This window comes from Tachypleus tridentatus, chromosome 12 (genome assembly GCF_004210375.1).
Source record: "Tachypleus tridentatus isolate NWPU-2018 chromosome 12, ASM421037v1, whole genome shotgun sequence".
Lineage (NCBI taxonomy): Eukaryota > Metazoa > Arthropoda > Merostomata > Xiphosura > Limulidae > Tachypleus > Tachypleus tridentatus.
Genome location: NC_134836.1, coordinates 39,495,025 through 39,520,684, shown reverse-complemented (window position 1 = coordinate 39,520,684; position 25,660 = coordinate 39,495,025). Strand labels below are relative to the sequence as shown.

General features: G+C 32.2%; 1 protein-coding gene across 1 annotated transcript in view; it reads right to left on the bottom strand.

Annotated features, from left to right (window-relative positions):
• The window catches only part of LOC143233080 (protein turtle-like), a 261,770-nt gene extending 236,396 nt beyond the window's left edge, over positions 1–25,374 (bottom strand). Inside the window, exon 1 of the mRNA XM_076468965.1 lies at positions 25,047–25,374. Within this exon, the coding sequence (XP_076325080.1) occupies positions 25,047–25,107 (61 nt within the window). The 5' untranslated portion in view covers positions 25,108–25,374. The remainder of the gene's footprint in view (positions 1–25,046) is intronic.
• Positions 25,375–25,660: the final 286 nt, after the last annotated feature.

The following is a 25,660-nucleotide window of genomic DNA, read 5'->3' as shown; positions in this document are numbered from 1 at the left end:
TATTCGATTTGTTATCTGCAGTGAGTTAATGTGAATCAACGTTATTAATTATAAGATATATATACGACTTGCGGTAACTATCAACTGACAGTTAACTGAAACTAGTAAATAGGCAAATAATTAAAAACAGACGCTGTTAGCGTATTAACTACGTATTTACAAGAGACTTGTCAACTGTTATTATAATTATGATTACCCGGTTGCATCGGTGAGCTACTGGTTCTGTATTACGTATCACTTTTAATCAACTACTTATTGCTTTAACGGATACAAAAAACAACAACAACCAGTAATTAAGAATCGATTTACAAACAAAGCATGAAACTTAGAAACAGTGGATTAATTTATCTCCTTTGACTTCCATATGCGAGTTTTTGTTTGTCAATGTTGCCAGTATATAGCATATTGTAAGTATGAGATTTGCAACTTTTTCATATCTTATTAATATCGTTAAAATTTAGACCAATATTTGCTTATTATAACAACGTAGCTAATAATTTGTGTTATTATTGCACATATCATTTATTATTATATCTACTTACTACGTACGATGTATAAGATATACATTTTCTTGCTAAGTATAAAAGTCTGTTAAAAGTTACCAAAACCTCTAATGGAATGTATAAACTTCATTTAAAGTAAGCTAAATGTTTTCGTACAAAAATATGCTATAACTTACGATAGAATAGAATAATGATCTGTTCAGAAAATTAGAGGTATTTTAATTATTCTTACTTTGAAGAAATTCTCCCGAAATCCTTTGTTTTAAGATAATAATTTATACGAAGAAATTAACATGTTGACTACTTTTATTCAGCGTTCAAGCTACAAGGTGTTTAGTAGATCGTATGTTGGTGTATTAAACTCATAGTTCGATTTCTGCTTCTCTTAACAAAAAACATAACAAAACTTTTTAGGACTTTGAAAATCAAAAGTTTGTTTTGAGGAGAGCTTTTTAACATTAGTAGTATGATAAATAAACTTGGATTGTTCCAATAAAAATATTGGAAACAATATTTTTTGTATTTTGGAAACTTAACTTCTGATAAATTGAACTGGAATGTGTACAAAACCACGTTTTACCTCTCGAAGAATTAACATTTTATAACACCAGTAGTAAGACTAACAATATAAGATTATTGTTGTGAATAGCTCTGAGCAGTATTTGTCTACTTATTATATATGAATCTACTTCTAAACCACTAAAACAAATGTCTTGAGGCCAATTTTTGAACATTTTGACACTTTGTAGAGAAATTCCTTGTCAGTGCTAACAATAAACAAACTACTGCCAAACTAATCGAGCCTGTCAAATTGAATACCCAGAAGAAATCCCGCCAGTTACTCAATAAATCACATGAATAAGGTTATTATACATTTTGAAGGATTTTATGAAGCGTTGGAAATTCTCTATATATATAACTGTGCTACTCTGAATAGTCGGGTAAGAAAGAAAAAAACAAAATATGTTTATAATAAATCGTTCTGTTGGTATGATATTTTTTCCAAAAATTAACCACTGGAAATTACTTTAAAGAAAAAATAACGCACAATAAATTATAACTTTTCTTCACTGCATTTGACGCGAAATTTACGGTGCGTATGTTCGTTACAGCCTTGCATTAAATAGAGGATGTAAATAAAATTGTTTTTGTTTTTGGTTCGTTTTGAATTTCGCGTAAAGCTACAAGAGGGTTATCTGCGCTAACCGTCCCTAATTTAGCAGTGTAAGATTAGAGGGAAGGCAGCTTGTCATCATCACCCACCATCAACTATTGGGCTATTCTTTTACCAACGAATAGTGGGATTGACTGTAACATTATAACGCCCCCACGACTGAAAGAGCGAGCATGTTTGGTGTAACGGAGATTCGAATTCGCGACCTTCGGATTACGAGTCGAGAAATAAAATTGACTAGCAAGTTGACGAAACAGTGACTTCTTTTCTTACGTTAACTATTTGAGCTAGAATAAAATATGTCGATGTTTATCATAACGTGTTAGCAAATGTTGGCTAACTCAATAAACAAGGTAATAAGCAAATTGACATAACGTTCTACTAAACACCAACTAAAAAATAATATATGATAAACGATACATAAAAATAACAAAATATGCCTTTATCAAATGGCACATATAGTAGCTTTAATAAAGGATTCCATTATCTTTTTAAAAACGTTCTCTTTACTATGTTATAAAAGCGATTAAAGCATTTGCTAAACCGAAAATAATCAAAAAGATTTTTTGCAACCTAATTTAATATAATCATCTCTGTTTATAAAAAATTGATACCAAAATGAAATTATTACTTGTCTGTCTGATAATGGAAGTTCTATTTTTATTCTGGAAAGATAAATTCTGGAACGACATCTTAAAATTTGTTTTTACAAACAAATGGAGTGAGCTAATGCATCGGTCGTGATTTTAAATTCTTAGCTGAACGTATAATGGTAAAACAAATATATATATAATACAGATATTGGCATATCCAAAATTATATAAAATATAGCCATTGGTAGATCCAAATTTAGGAGTAAACAAAATACGTTTTTTTTCCTATTTGTACGTTGTTGATAGAATTTAAGTGCAACGTTAAAAATTGAAAGAGAAAAACACTATAGGTTGGTTAACGTATTAATTTTATTGTTAATTTGTGGTAGGGGATTAAAAACGAAACTTTGCAATTACAAAGAAAATGTTGAGAACAGTAGCGGCAATTGACTTGAAAACCCTAAACTAAAAGTTTTAGTATTGAACGTTAGGCCTAGATCTGCTTTTACAGCAGTATCAATTCTTAGTTACCTTAAGCCTTATGACGTTGGTAAGAGCAGCGAATGTTTATTCAGTCTTGCAGCATTTATTTTGTTGAGAAAAGTGAGATATAATAACATACAAAATACCAAGTTTAAAGTTTTGTTAAGAAGTTGAAATATATCTTAAACCTTTATCGTTTGATATTCACATGATGATGCAATAAATATTTGTACTAAACTAAATGAGAAATCAGGCTTTGTAGGGCATTGATCTTTATAGGATATATATTAGAAAATTAGGTAATAAGCTAGTCTGTAGGTGTGTCTTTCAGTCTCTTAAAAAAACATTAAATTCTTAAGAACATACTCATAAATCGAATGAAAAACCCCTACCACAGAGAATGAAACTACATATGCTTTTGTCTCTTGCAGAACTGGGGCCCGGCATGGCCAGGTGGTTAAGACACTTGAGTTGTAATCTGAAGGCCACGGATTCGATTCCCAGTCACACTAAACATGCTCACCCTTTCAACCGTAGGTACTTTATAATGTAACGGTCAATCCCACTAAGTAGCCCAAGAGTTGACGGTGGGTAGTGATGACTAGCTGCCTTCTCTCTAGTCTCACACTGCTAAATTAGGGACGGTTAGCGCAGATAGCGCTCGTGGAGGTTTGCGTGAAATTCAAAACAAACCAACCTTGCAGAACTGAACATCGTTTTAGTTTTGTTTATTTTTTCTCGGAAAGGAGGGGTGTAAATATCTGGACTCCAACGAATGGAAGTTGCTTGAATCTACCAATAATATCTGGACTCCAACGAATGGAAGTTGCTTTTGATCTACCAATAATATCTGGACTCCAACGAATGGAAGTTGCTTGAATCTACCAATAATATCTGGACTCCAACGAATGGAAGTTGCTTGAATCTACCAATCTTTAGAATCTACAAATATTAGAATGTCGTATATTTTTAATATATGTTCTTCTCAAGAAATAAATCAGTTGTTTTGTTTTTCTATTAACTCCCCTATTTACTTACAGCAAAGCTAAAAATTCATCTGTTAATGAATATAGCTCATTCAGATAAAGAAAAGATATACTTTTCGTTAAGTTACTAGCTATACATATTGTAATGCATTGCTTTTGTCCGTAAACCTAGTATGTAAAGTGGTTTTGTAAGCTTAAAAGATTTAGGTTAGTCCTAAGCAATGTTCTTTCTAGGATATGTGGCTGCGCGGCCACACAACAACCAATCAAGTGCCGCGTACATTCTCAGTAATAATAAGCAGTTTTCAAACGTTGACAGCTTTAATGAGCCTGTCAGTCGATGGGCCTAAAGCCAAAATAACCGACTGGTAGCATTGCAAAACGACCTAATGAACCAATAGCGTCGAAGTTCTATAAATACCCCCGTCAATAAACAAAACTGCCAGCTCACATTCTCATATTGTCTTGATACTGGTGCACATGAAAAAGTTAATTTCGCACATGGATTGAAAAATTAGAGGGAACATTGGTTCTTAGTGCATATATTAACGTAACAGTGTAACACGATCTTTGTACTTAAAGTAAATAATTTTAAAAAATTAAAATCATACAGATAGATATAGTAGTCAAGCAAGAACTCAAGTCAGTACAGCGTTTTTATTTTCTTTGCCCAAAAGTCACTCTGTAGGTCTATAATAATGACAAGTCAAAAACATATTCTTATTTGGAACTTTGTCCTCCAGTGGCTCAATGATATGATAGGGGCCTTATAACGATAAACATCAGATTTTTATATCCACTGATCAGCAGAGCACAGACAGTATTTCTGCAGTGCTGCGCCTAATAATAAAATAAAACAAAGATTTGTAATTTTTTCAGCTTTTTTCCGCCATTATGGGAACATTTTCTCTTTTGAAACCGAATACTGTTCTTTTCTTAAGTGATATGTCTTGTAAGTGTTGTACACGTTTATATTGACTGAATATTTTATAACAACATGACTTGATATTAGTTTATGTTCTTCTAGTAACTACAAATCAATCTTTAGAAATACGAAATAACCTATTTTGTTGATGTCATACAGAATTATTACCAATTACAAATTGTCTATACGTCTTTTAATATTATTAAATCATCTTGATTTGTTTTGACTAAATTGTCATATTTAAGATTGCTTTGGCTAGATAAAATCACACCTGTAAAATATGTTAAAAATAGCACCTAATTTTTTGTACACTTTTAAAACTTTGTTTCTGCACAAAATACAGGTTTTCTTGGTGTCATTATAGATATTCCAGGAAAGTAAGAAATAGTTCAGTTAATACATGTGATTACTTTGAATCCCTAACCTTGTCGAATAAAGTTTTACATACAATACGAAAAGAAAGTTAAATTTCTCATTTTAGATACTTGATTATAATAATTTAAATCTGTCATAAAATATTCATATTGTGTCTCAAAAATAGTGCGTTAGAAACATAACTCAATAAACCAATAAAAGTAGAAGCAAGTATATTTCCTCTCATTTAATTGGTTAGTTTTCATTTTTGTTTTGTCTATCAAATCTGTGGACAAATAAAGAAAATAGATGAGGTATGTTAAATAAACTTAATGAATATTATTTATTTCTTACAAAAATACTATTTTAAGACTTATTAATAGTGTAAATCAATAGGTACTAAACAAAAACTTTGATTAAGTTTTTCCAATGTCAGTAAAGATATTTCGGCATGTGACGGAATACATTACTTGTTTGTTTGTTTGTTTTTGAATTTCGCGCAAGCCATTCATGAAAGAAAAAACAGTGAATGTTAAAGAAAAATTTTAAAATGAATTGCATATTCACGTACATGTCTTATATGGTTTGCAAAGCTATTAGCCTGCATATTACCAAAATATAGATTGCTGTCATAGAGATTATTTTTAGTAGTTTGAAAATACTGGTTTTGTACATTCAATCCTAATTTCAGTAAACTCATAATTGCTTGAGCAAAATCAGATCTTAAAACATCAATTAAACTGTGATATGACAGCTGTTTATGTTTAAATAAAATAAAAAACAAAAATTTAAATACAAAACAAGATTTGTTTGGGTTGAATGAAGCTTAAAACAACTATCCAAATATATTGCAAAATGGTTTACACTGTAATGAGTATTAAAGCTCCATTTAAACTATAAAAGTTGGTTTGGGTTTAACGAAGCTTAAAACTATTACCCAAATATATTAAAAAATAGTTTAAATTTAGTAAAAAAAGTTCTAAAATACCATTCAGAATGTAACACAATACTTGAGTGAATCTTTACTACGTTTTAAAACACTATTCAAACTATAACACAACGAAACGTATTATATTAATTTTAAAAATCAACGTAAGAAATTTTAATTCAAAATTGTTCTTTGTTAGATAAAAAAGGGTTTTTGAATATTAGCTTAGCAACAAAATATATAAACTATTCTACGGGGAGTTGCTATAAGCTGTTTCCACTTCCGTTACCAAATAGCTAGAACAATTTTAACTTGGATCTATTGTTTCTTCACAGAATCATCATCTACGTGTTTGTAATGTTGTGGTGATTTTGTAAACGACTCTGCGATACACTATATTTCCCCACACTTTCGAATATACCATTTTCGATTGAAATACGCTGTACTTTTCTTTTCATATAACAGTTTAACTTTCCAAGTACAGTGCCACTTCGGTCTTTGTCTCTCACAGAAAGTGTAATATTTGCATACACATCTAAACACTAATAACATAAAAACGAGTTCAAAATCAAGCACTTTTGTGTTGTTACACTGTAATATGTTAAAGTGCCTGGATATTTAGCCAATTCATCGTCTGATAAATACACTAGACAAAACCAACACTTTCTCTACTCAATATTACTACATTGTAGTACGGTAGATGCCTTAACATCATAATTCATTATCTGATGTATACCGTACAAAGCCAACACTTTCTCTACTGTCTAGTTGTTGATAAAAGAATGACACAAAAAGCAAAAGAGAAAGTCGTTTGACACTCTTAAATTACACCAAACAGTGTTGGAAGGGCAGTCGAACGTTCAATACACTCAGTGCTGGCACTTTAATTAATGCAACTGTGTTTTTATAATATATTTCATAAAGGTGTATTCTAGAGTGTCAAGTTCTCGTTATATCACATTTTCTATGGACGGGGACAATCCTTAAATAATAGAGTAATATTTTATAACGATTATTTTAGGCTTAAATGCATAATTAGTACTTCAAGTCTATTTTTAAAACGATCTTTACTAAAAACTAGAAAGCCGCACTTATAAATAAAAGAACCAAACAGAAGAATTATTCGTTTTATTCACGGTGTATTGCACAGTTCTCAAAACGGATAAATTTGTGGTACGTGAAAAAAAAAAATTATATATAAGGTGTATGTTTGTATGTACCTTACTGAGAGGCTCAAAATTATAGATCTCTAGTAAAATGGGGTTGAACCAAAACGTTAAAGAACCCATAGACTCGAGTGGTTTCTATAGCAAAGAATATTGACACCATGATCTATTCGTTCCTTACGAGAAACTTTTAAGAAGAAAGAGTTCTCAGAAACGTTCAAATCCATGGACTACGCTTAAAAAATAGTTTTGATATAAACTAGTAATGCAACTCAAGCTTGAAAAAGTAAAATATTTCACAAAATGTATTCATGATAAAATGATTATATATCTCCTTGACAATTTCTTCCTTGTGAGTATGATATATGTAAAGTGAAGCGTATTAGTTTTACGCTTGTTTGCATGAATCTAGACACAGACCTACGGACTTTCTCATAGGGTCGCATCAAGAGGCAGAAATTTATTTATCAGAGAAAGAGAACGCCGTGAATGTAAAGTTTTTACATCAGTAGTTTTGAGTTCTCATGTGACGTGTTTACATGTCGAGAAAAAGGAAGAACAACAAAACTAAATATTGTGTAAATATTTTATATAAGTATATGAGTTTGAACAGACGTAACCATGTGTCACTTTTTTATTACTCTAGAAAGAATGGTGTTTAATATCCTTCAAACATTAATTATTTATCACAAGGAAACCTATTGCAAAGTTAAAAATCAACACTGATAGCTAAGAAAAGATGCAAGCACTTAGGTAAAATAGCATACAAAATCTCCAACATGTAACAACGAAAAAGTTAAAACCTATTCTATAATTATTGGATACTATAGTTGTAGAAACTAATTAATTTATAGAGCAGTGGGAGTTAAACATCTGCTTTTCACAAAGGACGAAACAATACGTCACTGCTAAATCACACCAATATCAGAGTAGGATAAACCACAACCCTATATTAACTACGTCAGAGGTCATTTTAAATACATACTTGTAATCGGAGATTGATTAATTCTCAGTTCATTATAACTTGTAACAAACTTCTGTACTGTCCCTCTACTGAAATAAGTCCTACTTATCAACAGAATGATGACACAGAGGTATATATAGTCAACAAACAAACATAAGCTCTATATCACAGTCACAATAAAGGAATGATGCAAGTTCACGACAATTTGCATCCTGTTCACAAAAAACAATTACTTATTTCGTGATACTCGCAACAATATTTGAAAACATTAACTTTAATACATTCAATAGAACTATGTTATTTTCTAAGCTATTAAAAAGTAAAATACAGTAATTTCCCGCTGTAACAGTATTAGAAATAGTATGAATGCTATAAACTATTTATAACTCTCTTCTTTATATACAAATCCACTTTAAGTAATGTTCTAAAAAAATCGAAAATATAGATCAAAATGATAAGGTACTATTCTCATATATATGTCATGTTTAACAGTATTTTGAGATAAACTGCAACTCAAATCTCTTTTGACGAATCTGGAACCTCGCCTTATTCCAAATAAAGCTTTCTTAGAGCTACGTTGTTAGAAAATGGTGGTTTGTTCCATTAAATATCTATGAATGGGTAGCTCTATTGGAACAGTAAATGTTCTAATTAAGGTCAAAATGGTCTTTTACTTATATATATATTTACTCCATACATCTGCTGCATAGCTTCTGAGTTTTTTGTCATACAGCTTTAAATTATTTATTATTTATCTTCACCAATGATGTTTAACATATGATCAATTGAATATTTCAATTTAACCCACTAATATAGTGAAATTATTAGTTTGAATTTTTATTTTTTAGGAAAAATTTTCCTTAACAATACATTTACTGTTGATTCTTACTTACTTTTACAAGTTTAGAAGATTATTAATAAATTTGCATGCTGCAGAATTGCCTAGAAATCCTTAACATTTTAACATTTAGAGGTGTGGTTTAATCGCCGAATGCTGGCAAAGGTCTGGAAACCAACAGGCTTAATGATCGTGATGAAAAGCAGTCTGGAATGTATATTTTTATTCTTAATTTATCCACTAAGTATTTCATATCGTAGATGTGTAAAAGTAACATTTGAGGTTTGTTTTATGTCTACCGCAAGCCACCTCTAAAGAATATTTTCGTCAACACCAGAACTTGTCAACTGAGTTGGACTATAAAAGCTAAAATTTAATTTGCAATGCTTCTATACATGCAGCACAAGAACTTTAACGTGACTATTTTGAAGGCAGAACACTGGCAAAGAACTATAAACGAATATTCAGTGTAGAGTGCGCGTTTTTTACTACATTTTATGGACATTGTGGAAAAAAGGGTCATAATCCACGGTTGAAGCTAGAGGATATATATATATACACTGCTGGCCAAAATCTTAAGGCCAATGAACATAAAGGAAAAATATACATTTTGCGATGTTAGACTCAACCACTTATTTGAGTAGAGCTTCGAAAGATGAAAATAAGAAAAGGGAAAATAAAAATAAAAAACTTGTTTAGCATTTAATAGGGAAAATGTGAACACTATGAAATTAGCCTAAATACTAGATGGTCAAAAGTTTAAGACCATACGAAACGAAGCGTTAATCGGTAAACACGTAACGAAATTTAGTCATTTTTGTTTAAGCATTAGCGTTGTCAACATCTCCCACTGACATCTCCTGTGTTACATTGGGTAAAAGCATGGCAAAGACTAAAAAAGTTGACAGAGTTTGAACGTGACAGAATTGTCGAGCTGCAAAAGCAAAGTCTCCCTCAACGTGCCAATGCTGGCGAGATTGGGCGTAGTAAAACTGCTGTTGGAAATTTCTTAAAATACCCTGAAAGATACGGAGCGAGAATTTCAAGTGGTCGGCCCAAGAAAATTTCACCGCAGGATTCGACGGCTTGTTCGGCAAGACACCAGCCGATTGTCGAACCAGATTAAGGCCCTTACGGACGCAGAATGCAGCTCAAGAACAATAAGGCGGCATTTACGAGAGAAAGGCTTTAGAAACCGTAAATGTTTTCAAAGGCCACGATTCCTTCCATACCACAAAACAATTAGGTTAAACTTTGCTGAGAACCACTAAACATGGGATGATAAGGATATCCCAACGGAGACATTTTCTACAAGACACAGTGGAGGAGGTTACATCATGATCTGGAGTGCTTTGTCCTTCCATGGAACAATAAAGCTTCAGGTTATTCAGGGACGTCAAACAGCAGCTTGCTACATTGGCATGTTGGAGAGAGCATGCTTATTGACTGAAGGCCCTCGCTTGTGTGGAAATGACTGGATCTTTCAGCAGGACAACGCTGCAATCCACAATGCCCGCAAAACAAAGGACTTTTTCATGACGATTAACGTGATTCTTTTGGAACATCGTGTTCGCCCGTACTGAACCCCATTGAAAATGTTTGAGAGTGGATGGCAAGTCCATAGAAATAGACGTCAATTCCAAACAGCGCATGATCTTCGTGAAGCCATCTTCACCACTTGGAATAACATTCCAGTCAGCCTTCTGCAAACGCTTTTCTCGACCATGCCAAATGTTTGCAGTTATTCGCAATTACGACCGTGCAACTCACTTTTAAGACCGCTTGTTGGGCATTTTCTACCATGTTTAGGACTTCTTTTTGGTATGGTCTTAAACTTTTGACCAGCTAGTATTTAGGCTAATTTTTTTAGTGCTCACATTTTCCCTATTAAATGCCAAAAACGTTTTTTGTTTTTTTTTCATCTGTCGAAGCTCTACTCAAATAAGCTGTTGAGTTTAACAATGCAAAATGGATATAATTTTTTATGTTCATTGGCTTTAAGATATTGGCCAGCAGTGTACATCCATTACTCGTTTATTATTTATCGGAAGCTTTGTACTCATAATCACTCTAGTAACAAACCATATAATAACTGAAGTATTGCAAATAAGTTCTTAAATAAATATATATATGATTTTTATTTCAACTTATACGAAATATATTTTTCATGCCACATTCTAACTGCTCGTTTGTGACCCCTTATTGATGAAAATAATGTTTTATATGAGATCATACAAATGTAAGGAAATTTTGTTTAAAAAAAATCGAGGTTCATTATCAACAATGAGTATGTTCCTTAGAAAAAACAAAATGGAGCCTCAAATTAAGTTTAAGAGAGACGTATTTGAAAAATGCACTTCTGGAGAAATATGTATGAGAACTTGTGTTTTTTTTTTCATTTTACTTTATAAAGAACCTTAAATTATTCCTACTATTATACAACAATATAGTCTCGTTTTCTTTGTGTGTTTCTTTTTTAAACTCATTCCCTGACATTTATTCTTTGCTTTTTTAATACTTTTATAAAGATCAGTTGTTGAAACGGGAAACAACCTATTACGAGGATGATATAAAGTAGTAGATACGTATTTGTGGATGATATACACCAGTTGCTGTAAAAAAAATCAACGTATTATGAATATAATATACAACAGCTACTGTAGAACGAAACGTTTTTTCCACAAGGGTGATACTTAGTAGCTGCCGAGCTTCAAGAAAATTCTATAGAACTAGTTTTCCAAAACTAATTTCTTTGCAAACAATGGACTTAACTACAGAATCAAACCTTGTTTTTGTAGTAGTACTTTAGTGCAAAAATCTATTTCGTTTTTTCCTTAAATTGCAACATATTCCCAAAGAATGTAATATAAAGTATGTGTAAAAGCCTCAAGATCACTGGGTCTGCTTTTATTTAATAAACTTGTTATGATAAATTGTGATCAACTTGTTTGTGAGTATGTGTGTGTGCTAGTTACTCATTATAATCGGGTCTGTTTTCATTCAATAACCGTCTTTTAATAAACTCTGATTAACCTGTGCATGCCAACTACTGAATACCATTGGATTGTCTGAGAAAATAAAATTCAATGTCAAAGGTCATGAAACAGATACATTAAAACAGTAAGCTTTCAGTTCAAATATTCTCCTGAAATAATAACTTTTTTTTCTAATAAAATGATATTTTACTTATCTGAGAAAACGTTGACACAATATGAAACCTATTTATGAGACTATAGGTATGATCCCTTATTTGACAGCACTATTATCAAGAACAGCTGCCTGATGCGTTCCCGTTGTTGAAGGAAACTAACTTAGTCTATTTTAATGACAAAGAATTATTCACACGATACCACGTATAACATTTCTCTGAACAACTACACTTCAACGAGGTACCACTCATTACACCTTATAATGATCTATTTGCAGTGAATAGCTCCAGAGAACAATTTTACGGAGTCAACTTAGCAGTATGGCGTTTATTAATCAAAATAACACATTCGCATACAATTATTAAACGGCACGATTTATGTTTAGCTATTGCAAGCCACATTTGTTCTCAGCTTAGTAGAGAATTCTGACTTTGGTAAAGTTATTATGGATCGTTATAAAATACCTTAGTCGGGGACAGTTCTATTGAAACGTTCTTTATATTCAAAATGGTCAAATCTAGTGTGATGATATATGACACCTTGCGAAATTAGCATGGGACTTTATGACATAACCCTAGTGTAGGATCATTACACATATAATTACACACAACGCTTAAATCCCAAACGTAAAGTAAGTAATAAAACAAAAGTAATTATAACGCATTCCAAAACTAATTGTGGTCATGACTTAGTATTTGAGGTTGCATTACACATTCATTTGAAATTCATTATACTAATAGCATTGAGCCCAGGGATATTTAGCCTAACCGTTTAACCAGTGTATTGCATGGTGTAACATTCAGTAAATAAATTCTACATACTGATGCTTTCTTTGCATATGTCACCCTGTACGAATTGTTCATAAGAGGTATTACCCAATTACTTGCATCGTGCTTAATTTGTATTTATTTCAGTACTTACATTATGTTTAGTTTCTAAATCTTTAGGTACTCATATCTAGTTAAGTTTGAATTCATTCTAGTATTTATTTTGTTCTCATTTTGCAAACTGTTATTTTAGCTTCATTTAACTTCTGTTTGTAACTTATACTCCATTCATGTGTTTGTCTTTGTTATTTCATTATATTATTGTTACTACCTAAGTACTTGCATAACCACTAAAGGAAACGAAATCAATTAACTCAAGATGGGATCGTATATCTCAATGCTATCTTATTTGTCTGTTATTGTTCACTTGCCACACATGGTTTACTGACTCTCTATACGTCATTAAGCTGCAGATCATGTATCTGTGCATAATATGAGTACGCAGAAGACACTTCGATCGGATAAACTAAAAACTTTAGGAGAGTAGAGTGTATTTTCATATCGTAGGATTGTCTATATATTTATCGTATAAACTAATACTTAGGGAAATTTCGTTCTTAGCGTTCAAGACATTTATTTTTGGTTGTGGTATTTTGTAATTGAATGCAAACTATTTTTAAGATTTAAAAGCAGTGTTGCGAGGTTAAAGTAATAAAAACAGTCACCTGACTAGATTACTTACGTAAGAGGTTTAGATTATTTGTTTTCTTTTGTTTTAATTTTGCGCAAAGCTAGACGAGGGCTATCTGCTCTAGCAGTCCCTAATTTTTCAGTGTAAGACTTGAGGGAAGGCAGCAAATCATCATCACCCACCACCAACTTTTGGGCTACTCTTTTACTAACGAATAGTGGGATTGACCGTCATATTATAACGCCCTCACGACTGAAAGGGCAAGCATGTTTGGTGTGATGGGAACTCGAATTCGCGACTCTTGGATGACAAGTCAAGCGCCTTAACCACCTGGCTATGCCGGCCCTAAGAGGTTTAGAAAGTTGAGTTCTAAACATATCTGAGGGCCATGCGGAGCCTCTGAGTGATTTTGAGGTTAATCCTAAGCTAGTTAAACATATTTCCTAACTCGTGATTAAACATTTTGAGCCGAATAGTGTGAAAAAAAACAAAAAAAACGGTCGACTTGTCTAGAAAGAGACATCAGACGTAGTGACGCTTTTAAAACTTGAGTATGAGGTTCAGGTTCAACTAAACAGGTTGACGGTACCAGAACTCTGGCTACAATCATATTATAAAATTTACACGCCTTATCACACAAAATCTTCTGTCTGAGAAGGCCCACTGAAAAATGACAGAGAAAATTCCTCAAATGCCTTTTATTTTGCAAATGTATGGTACTATCTATACTATCCCCTCCCTTACGAATGTGGGGACATTGTCTATACTACTTAATCCCTATTTCATTTTTATAGTTTCATAAAGTTTAAAATCTTATCATGCACGCACTCTTTTAATTGTATAGGTAGTTGCTTGTGAGAGACATATGTTGAAACTGTATATTTCATCCTTCCCTTTCATATGTAACATGTTTATATTATTAATAAAAGAAACTCTTTATGACTAGAATAGTAACAAAACTGGGGATTTCATTATTTGATTCGTGCTTTTCACCGCTTCTGCCGTCCGGAAATTAACAAAAAAAAAAAACTGTGAAAGGGATTGAAGATTATATCAATTAACCTAATTGATTTCAAATTTCATGAGATTATGTCTGTTGTTGGTTTCAGGTATCAAGCCCGTGTGATTTATTGGGTTTCCAATTTCAAGTTTGTGTGATCTTTGTGCTTTATGTTTAAAATGCCCTTAGCGATTTCAGTTTTCAAGATTAATAACTTTTAATAAATCCAGGTGTTTTGTTTACGTGACATATATTTTCAGATTTCAAGGCCATTTGCACTTTAGTATTTTGAGGCTTAAAATATCTAATACACTTATTGTTTTATGGTTTCAATAAATGTTCCTAATTGGTTAATTCTTTTTACTGATTTCAAGGTTCAAAGAATTATGTGATTAAGCGTGTTAAGGCGTGCGACTTGTAATCTGAGGGTCGCGGGTTCGCATCCCCGTCGCGCCAAACATGCTCGCCTTTTCAGCCGTGGGAGCATTATAATGTGACGGTCAAACCCACTATTTGTTAGTAAAGGAGTAGCCCAAGAGTTGGCGGTGGGTGGTGATGACTAGCTTCCTTCCCTCTAGTCTTACACTGCTAAATTAGGGACGGCTAGTGCAGATAGCCCTCGAGTAGCTTTGCGCGAAATTCAAAAAACCAAAACCAAACCAATCAAAGAATTATGACATTCATTCGTTTCTGGTTTGAAGAGTGTAAAACTCTTACTGGTTGCAGGGTACAGTTATTTGTAAGTTCTAAACTTCTGAATAAAAGGGACCTGTAAAGCTTGTGAAATATTTAAATTTGCAGACGTTTTAATGCCTGTTTGATCCTTATAGCCATCGGGTATTTTTTATTGAAAAAGATCACATATTGAGGGTTAAACTGAATACTAACTATGCCAGAAGTTATACTTAAAGCTTGCATCTGCCATTACAGGAAAAGAATAAATCCACTTTGTTCCCGAATAAAATATAGCTATTCAGTGTACTAGGAGAATGTCATGAAATTTGAATATACTTTATTTCACAACTTTCGCCTATATTTGCTTATACTGTTCTCTGTTTTCAGAAAATGAGACTGCTTTGAAATCAACACTCATTAATCTTTTTAAGTAATGAAACAAAATTGTTATTTTTTACCAGTATGATAAATATTTGTCTATTTTATTTTATGATACCACAAAGGGAGATAAAAGATCCATGATTACAGTTTATCCCTACTGGTAAGTTTTTTTTTTTTTTTTAATTTGATTTCCTAGTCAAATGCCAACATAGATTTTATCAGGAACGTACATCAGTCTATATCTTATTTGGTTGTTACAAAGAGAATTGCAATGTGATTTTAAATACAACATTTGTTTATTCTGGAAGATTGATAGTTTTAATGTCTTTGAGATATTTATTACATTTTAAATTTCTTTATAAAAGAACTAACGATTGTATAACTGTTGAATATTTTTATCTTTACCTTATAAAATTTCAAGTAAATCTGCCTTTTTGATATAGACATGTTCAGCATTTATGTTAACACTAATATAATGTTAAATCAAATGTATGTAAGTTGAACCACAAACTAAAGTTGTTGCCATTCGTTCTGTATTATTTTGAATCGGATAGTACTAAACGTTGCCTAGAGATTAGTGTGCTAAATTGTAAATAGCTTTGCTTTAAAGTCAAACTTCAAATTTTATGGCTATGTGTGGAATATAAGAGTGACTCCCAAACCTCACTATTCAACTACATTATTCCAAGTACGGATATCGCAGACAGCTCTTACGTAGTTTTTTGCGAGTTTCCAAAATAAATAAAAGTCAGAATTAGATGTTAAGATGTTTCAACAAGTATTATTGAAAACTACCTCTTAAACAGAATTAAACTGAGTCTTGTTACATCAACTGAAGAACTCAAGAATCAACTACATTAACTTGTTGAATAAGATACCATCATAGATTTCGTTTATTATTTTATAAGGCTCGAAATGTTTTAAACGTTTTCGAATATATATGATAGAAATATTTAAATAAACTGTTGATAAAAATTTTGTGTAAGTGAAAACTATCAACCCAATAGTGCGCCCTCTGCTGGTACATTATATATAAATGTATATTTTTTTTCCCGAAGGTAACACAAAGGACTATCTTTGCATAGGCGTTCCTAATGTTTTCGAAATAAGCGGAAATTGTCACTGGTATCGACCGCCAGCGCTTACGCTACTCTTACTTGACCGAACAGTGGGATTTTACTGTCTTTCAGTTGTCGAATGTATATATGTATGAAAATTAATTCAGTTCAGACTAGTTGCTTAGGAGGTGTCGAATGTTAGTGAGTGTGTCACTTCCTTTCATCAGCTCCAACTTAGAGAAGTTTATATCCGAAACGAAAGGGTTTTTGACTTGGCGCCTAGCATACAAGCTGCATAAGGTTCCATTTTGGTCGAATATACCAACATTTTCAACGGTATTTATACATGACAGGTGTATAATACATACTATTTATCATCGTTTCTGAATGTGTTTTTATGGGAATATGACATGAATCGTCAACCTTTGGTTTCACGAGGTAAACGAGGTCAAAAAGTGCCAGTAAAGTTACTATATGTTTTAGTAAATTTGGAAATGATAATAATGATAAATAAAGGCTCAGATATAACAATATAAAACAAAATATTCCAGTTTGCAATGTTTTTTTTCTTAACAATCAAAGAAATAGTAAGTTTTCTTTTCTTTTATGATTTTCACCAGAAGCAATTTAAAATTGATACTCACTAAGAAACTTTATCAGTCTCCATGTCTCTACAGTCAAGCAAATGAATATGATATTCGCTTTTCACTTATTCAACTCAAAACAAACTACAATTCTCTTGCACCATCAAATGGAAAAAGATTAAAAGCTCTATCTCTCTCGGTGTTTGGGTATTGTATGTTCGTACCCTGGAGGGTCAGGTTTTCTTTGACCTCTTCCTCCTCCTCATACTTGTGTGATCTTGCAGTATTTGATAGTGATAGTTACTTCATTTTTGGGTCAGAGTGAACTGAATATTACTCCGATCCTTTTCAGGGCAATGTCCATGTATTGTGGTACATATATGGTTATTATTTTGCCCTAATAGCTGGTAACCCGAAATGGCTTATTTTGAATTTCGCGCAAAGCTACTCGAGGGCTATCTGCACTAGCCGTCCCTAATTTAGAAGTGTGAGACTAGAGGAAAGGCAACTAGTCATCACCACCCACCGCCAACTCTTGGACTGCTCTTTTAACAACGAATAGTGGGATTGACCGTCGTATTATAAGGCCCCTCGGCTGAAAGTACAAGCATGTTTGGTGCGACCGGGATTCAAACCCGCAACCCTCAGATTACGAGTCGAGTGCCTTAACCTATCTGGCCATGCCGGGCCGATCTTTTATCTATCTAAACGTTAGTGTACCAGATTATATACTTCCAAGTTGGAAACGTCATATTTCACTGAATCTACTTCATTCCCTCATTCCAGTTGTTAGGTTAAAGTCAGCCACATAGTTGGCTGCTAATACCAGTACTTAGAAGTATAAAACTACTATTTTTGATGGTCACGATTATCTAATTTTATGTTCACTGTTAATGTTGTATTTATGATTTAAGTGTGACGTACTATGTAAACATCTACATTAAGGCACTGAATGTTCACCTTATAAGCATTTGGTCAAGTATAATAACATTCTTGGCTCATCACACAAGGAAGCTTTACTAGTAATTAACCCTCAAATTAACTGCTTTTATACTGATAATTAATGTTAAGGTCCATATGACGCATGATTTTAAGTAATCGACCTGTTAAAGTTCCAATTGTCAAAGATCTAACAAAAAGTATGTGAAATTACTCATTTTGTACATATACAATAAGTTACAATATTGTAAAGCTTATATTAATCACAGTGTTGATAGTAGCTAACTAACTGGTAAAGTGGAATATCCAACAAAATTTTAAACACAAAACGAAAAAGGACAGCAAAACCTATTTGCTTCGAATAATCCATAGTAATTTCATTACTGCTTTCAAAGAAAGCAAACAACATGCTATTTCACGATTTTCTTTTTGAAGTGAATATAAGCTACTTATTGTAAATCCGAAAAATAAATTCTATTCTTTTAGGAACACCATAAAAAGTGTTGGAATAAATATTAACTCTATTTTTCTGCAATATTTGCAGTAATTGTGTTACTGCATCTATAGTAACGTTCCGAAATTGTTTGTGAAATACTGAGCGAATATTTTCAATAGTTTGAGTGAAAGTAATGTTATTGATTACACATACCTTTAGTTTGATTTTGGATATTTGCGCAAAGTACATAGTGGTTATATGCACAAATCATGACAAATGTTTAGCTGTTAAATTAATGGTAAAGCATATAATCAGCAACACACACACACACTCCTCATTCTTGGGTTACTCTATTCAAATTGTAGGGTTTAACCGTCACTGTTAAATCGTGCCCACGTTCTCAAGAGATGAAGCCCGATTTTTATTATCCGGTAAGGGTAGAGTTTTAATATCCGAGAATAAATGATATTATTAGAAAAAATGTTTATGTTGTATTGTCATCCTCTATGACAGCAAAAACAACGGATGATTTAATGGATCTCTAATTACCCTTAACAATATTGTGGAGAAAGCGAAAGAAAAAAAACATGTTTTATGTGTGTAATTTTTAAAATATTCTTATACTAATAAATCATAAGTTTTTTAAACACCATATACTTTAAAATATTTCACTAGTGTTGGAAAGCATCTTTGTTAGTGATACTACTAAAATGTTTCGCTGGTGTTATAAAGCATTTTTGTTAGTAATGTTACTAAAATATTTCGCTGTTGTTGGAAGACATCTTTGATAGTGAAGTTACATGTTTTTCCATTTGAAGGACTGATGAAGACGTAAGAAAAAATATTATTATATATCACTGTGATTTTGTTAACAACACAGACACTATGTACGAATGCCAGAGGAGGATTATTCTAAACTATACTTTAGCACAATACTAAAGAAAAAATACCCATTAAGACAGTCTGGAACTCGCACATTCACATATTCTTTCACGAATCAGAATGTTTCCGTTTGCTAGCAATGCTTCTAGCGAACCTGTTATACTTGGCAAGGAATATTACTTACAATCATAAACTTCTGCATTAAATTAATTTAACTTTTTTTTTCATTCACATAAACGTATGATAACATGTATTTAAATAATTATGAAAATTCATAGTTCATTTGTTATATATACAGGAGTCAAACTCAACACGTAAATGCACTAGAATAGTCAATTTATCGTTAGTACAATAAATTATAACAAAAACATAAAAGAATAATTTGTACAATGTTTTACTATGTCTTAATAATTTTTGTATTGAGACCTCATATAGATCAACATATGATTGCCACTGCTCTATCATTCTCTTTATCCTTACTATTGTTTCTGCAGATTATACTGTAGGTTTGCCATCAATTTCTTACAAGGAAAACGAATCTTTCCCCAAGTCTTGTTTTTGAAGAAATAATATGATAGGAAAGATTTTTTTTTGACCAGTTAGTAGTCAGGGTGCCATCAATTTTGTGTAGATTTCTAGTACCACTTGCTGAGATATAACCCACACACTTCTATTAATTCCCCCAGCATGTTTCACGCAGAACGACAAAATATTCTTCTGTTTTTACCTACTAACAATCAGTCGTTGGTTGCCACCAAAAAGTTTGAATTTGAAATCACTTTGAGAAACCAATACCATTTCTGATAACTTAATTATTTGAAGTTTGATAACCATTTCAGATTTTTAGTTTATATTTTTTTTCCTCTCAAGCGATGGTTTGTGAACAGCTACACATCCAGTGAGATCACTTTATGCTAATGTGTATCATACACTTTTGTAGGTAACTTTTACATCCCAAACATTGGCAAGACCTCAAAAGTATTTCCTTGTATCAGGTAAGGAAAATACACTGAGGTACTTAACATTATTTTTGAGGAGTTTAGGCTTTCTAACACGAATACTTCTGTCGTAAACAGTACAAATTTTAAGTCTTTTCTTTGTAGTTTTAATACAACTCCTTTTGAAACATGAAATTCCACCTTAGTCTATCGCATGAAGTAGCCTTTACCAGACAAACTAATATTTGTACACATTTGTTCTGTTATTTCTTTCCTGGGAGCCATTAATGCATTTAATACACCACTGCTGGATAAAGTATGATTGTTTATACTTCTACTAGCATGAAACTATCAGATTGGTTTGTCGTTCAATCATAGCAAAAAGTGTCGAAACGTGACTACACTCTGGTACAGTTCATCTTCATCCTATAGAAGATGAAAAGAGTAATTCTATGATATTTGCATTTTGTACCTGTTTTTCATCATATTCAAAATTAATTCCAATAATGTATCTTTGAATAATTATTTTCGCTAGTGTCCTAAAATGTTAACGGACTCGTGATGGAAGCAAGGTATTTTTTTCTCCTTCTAGCCTGATGTCTTGTGATATTACGAGTTCCCATAAAGAAACTAAATTTTCCTAAAAATTTATCAGATCTCTTTTTCCCTAAAATAACCTGCCATGCGATATAAAACTACAATTAAAATGTTCAGATCGAGAATAATATTTCATTTTATATTTTTTCAAAGTTCGTTTTAGTAAAGTAGGAGAAACTCCCAAGTGCTAATCCAAGATGGTTCGGAGTGATCTTGTACTTAGTGCGTTCGGACTGTGAATCCAAGGACTTATGATTCATGGTATGTTGCCAGAAAAATATTTTTGCATTTTGTAACCACAGAAACACTTTAAAAGTGGAGAACATATCTTAGTAGTCAGTGAATAAAGAATTGTTACTGAGTGCATATGACTAGCTGTCTTTCATTTAGTCTATTAGTTAGATAACAGATTTACAGTTACACATATATTTTAATCCTTATGTATGTTTCAGTTTGATGGATGTGACGTAAATTGTTGGATGTGTACTGCGCAAGTCTCACCTGTTCTCTAAATTTGTAGAAGATTTTTGTGAGTAGCAATCAGTAACATATGGTTTACGTGTTTTCGAAATTTGCTGAAAGTTCGAAAATCTCGTGTCATTGATATATGAAACCGGCTCGCCGAGAGTCGTTTATTATTATCGGTCAACTGCAATCAGTATGCTATAAGCCGCAGAAGATATAATTGTGATTTATGCTTAGTAATCGGAGAACTAGAGATATTTAACCAGGAGGGTTGACTGATTTGAACTCTATAAACTGTTCAACATCAATGGATTACTTTGGTTGTTATTATTTCTATAAGGAGATTAGCTATTGTCGTCGGCGAAACCTTATTGATGCTTCAAGCAAGTTAGTCGTCAAGATAAATGTATAATTGAATCAACAAATAATTAATTTGTTCTCCACGAGCGTCGGTAGAAGATTGAGTCCGAGACTAGATGTAAGACTCGGTATTGTTTATAAGTTTGTAAAACTCTAGTATATAAACCATCATTTGTAACAACTATTAGTAATAACTGTTATTATAAATTCTATTGTTATTTGTGTATTAAAATATATTTATGTTAAGAAGGAAAATTGTGTGTATCAGTCTTGTTGGCAAATTAATACATATCGAAATTCAATTATCTTAGAAATTAATATTACAATTTCCGTCTATTTGAAATCGTAACGCGTAACATACGTAATGTAACAAATCGGAAAGTCGTCCGAGACAAAGCGCATTACGTCGCAGTTGAAAATTGAGGAATTTTATACATAAGTAGTGCTTTGCATTAAAATCATGAAACAAACCAATGGTGATTTTTCTTTTTTACATCTAATTGCAAAGAAGATAGTGTTGTGGACATTAGGCTCTGATTGTAGTTTTCACAAACATAGACCCTTGTTAACTGTTGCTATTAATTAAGTACGGATGTTTTTAATTAATTATTTCTTATTTGATGATTATTAGAAAAACAAAGTGTTTTGAGTGTAGGTTAAACTTTGTTCAGTAGACATTTCAACGTATTAGTAGATCCACTTGTACCAATCTATTATATAAATATATACAGGTACAGCCTCAGCACCTAAAGTTGTTAAACAAAATAGCCTACAGGCTAAAATATATTTCTGTTTTTGATTTTCTCAGAATATTTGATTAATTAGTTGAGAAAGAGAATCGTTCGCCGAATGACTTCCATTTAGAACAAAATATTTTATTTGACTAGAACTAGAATAACCTGAGAAATTATTTTTAAAACAGTTAAAACAAAATTATACAGGGTGTTCGGAAAGTCACTGTGCAGTTTTGAAAGCAGCGATAACAGCAACTGATAGCAGTGTTTAGAAACAAAATAAGAAGGATGCAAGCCTGTATTGATGCCAACGGGGTTCACTTTCAACATTGTTTATAATTGTCATTCATATTTACCTCCTGTATTATATATTGAAACATGTCTGTTAATAAATATATAAGTGCACAGTGACTTTCCGAACACCCTGTATATGGGTATAGGATTAAAAAATAGAAAAAAAATGTTTTATTTTCAAACATAATTCAATGTTTCAGTTTGGTTGTTGTTAAGCGCACAGCAACCTAGTCGACTATATGTGCTCTGCTCATCACAGGTATTGAAATCCGATATTTAGCGTCGTAAGCTCGCAAACAAACCGTTAAGTCTCTGGTGCCTCAATATCTTGCAACAGAAGTATGATTATATTTTCCTTCATTTTTGCTAACGTTGTATTCAAAACAAAGCTGATGAATTTAAATACACTGAGTTCACTAACTGGTTACGAATTTCTCGCACCACAATTAAACCAATATTATTCTACAACATACCTGGCTTCGCATGGCCTAATGATGAATGACATTCGACTCTCAATCTCCTAATCTGCAGATCGTGGTTTCATATCCAGTTGTCATCGAAATGCTCACTGTTTCAACCATGGTTGCGTGACAATTTTACGGTAAATTTCGCTATTCATTGATAAAGAGTAGCTGTAAAGCTAGCGGTAAGTGGTATTGGTAAGAAAAACTAGCGCGAATACCTAGCTTCCAAGTAGCTTTGCGCGATATTTAATGTGCAAACTACTAAACCAGATCAATGTTTTGACCAGTTATAATATAAATCAAAGTCACTGACTCTTCAAACTCTCGGGATATCATAGTGGTGTTAATTAGCATGTGATAACACAACAAAAACTGAGATCAAAAACATCAATCTGTCATGACGTTACACATGTATGTATAATAACTTTAACGTTATTTGGAGACAGATAGTTGAGAATAAAAATCTCATAGTGCTATTCTTGTTTGTTGTTAAGTGCAATCTTACATAATAATAATATCTCTCTGCTTTGTTCACCGCGAGTATCGAAACCCGAGTTTTAGCCTTATACATCTTAAGATTTCCCATTGAGTTATGGGGGTCTATATGAGGCGCACTTTAAATAAGCAGTCACCATATTTACTTGTGTTCGTATTTAGCTACAACAAAATTTCTTGCACTTTGTTAACTTTCAACTTGAACTTAGGTTTAGGCATACTCTTTGGGAGCCAAACTATAAATCAGAGAGTACATAGCTCATGTCCCGTGTCGCAAAATCGCGCTCCTTACTTTGAAGCTTTCGTTACGTTATAAGAGTGATAATCAATTTATTTATTCAATTACAGAAGTCCAAATGTTCATACTGTCTGTCCCGATTTTCTTATTAATTCAATATATTTAAGTCCTTTTGCAAAATACAAACATATAAATATCTATAATGTAGGCTTTTTTTTTCCTTTTTCTTTACTTAAAAAAGAGTATAGAAGTGCCAAATAGATTAAATCACATCTAATTTAAAGCGAAATTTGTCATCGTAAACAAAAAAAAAATGAAAAATAACAGTTAACTAAACACGCTTTTAATATGAATCTTGATAAATTTATAATTTGGGAACTTGTAGAGTCATGACAAAAATTATTTGTATCTAAAGATTTATCACTGTAGCATAAATTAATGTATTTGACATTATTAATAACTGTATTTATATTAATAGAAATGATAAGAAATGAGAATTATGATAGGACTTCAACATAATAATACTTAAATCCGATAATGTTTTGAACTTCAGTTCACGTAGAGAAAAATGGAAAACAAGTTTACCACGTCAACATAAGCCAGCAGTCTTTTGCATATGAAAAGAAAAAAATTATCTTGATGACAATTTGTGTTGCCTTTTAGACTTGGTTGTTCACCTGATAGGCTTATTATTACTTTGATCTCAGATAACGAAATCCATCTTTAATTATCAAGCGAGTATTCATATCAGCTATTCCGGTATAGAAACAAAGATTAACTTATATTAACGATTTATGGCTTGGAACAGTAAAACACTTTCTCACGTTATTGACGAACTGGAAAAACAAATTACTGTTTAGTAAATTATAATTTAATTCATGAAATCAAAATGTTCATCCAAAGGTAGTGTTGTACGTGACACAAACTCTATGAAAAATAAAGATAGCGATCAGCAGAGAAATCTATAGATTAAAAGTGTACATACCATTAACGTATTTGATAATCCATATCCAAACAAGAAAATAACCGTAGATTTTGATCTTCATGTTTTCGTAGTAAGTTGAACTTGAATTCGTTTGTACCACTTTGAGTTCTTTCCAGAATGAATGCTATTTTCATTTCAATTACTTTAACGGTGATAAGTAGTAAAAGTTTCGTGAGAAAACATAACAGTTTTTGCTGTGATAGTGAGTAACATTTTCTGAATTAAATTAATGATTATTTTTACTCTGTTATATTGTTACTAAACTGATCATTTCATTGAAACTGTTCGACTCACGAGTGTCTTGGACTGGTTTTCCTTCGTAACGAACTCCTTCAAGTGGCTGTGACACGAATGCAACCAGCGTGCCTCGAGCTTTACTATCGATCATGCACTGCGCAGAGCTACCAACAGAGGGCAGTGCGGTAGTTTATTTTGTTTGAGCTGGATAATTGAAGAAGATAAATTGGTTACTATCTAAAGATGAATTTATGATCTTAAAAGCATAAATTCATAATCGAGAAGTTTCTTATCTTTTTTTGTGTTCAGAACTTCGTGTGAGTGAAAACAATAAAGTTGCATGAAGAGCAATACTTTAATAAACATTAGTAATACTA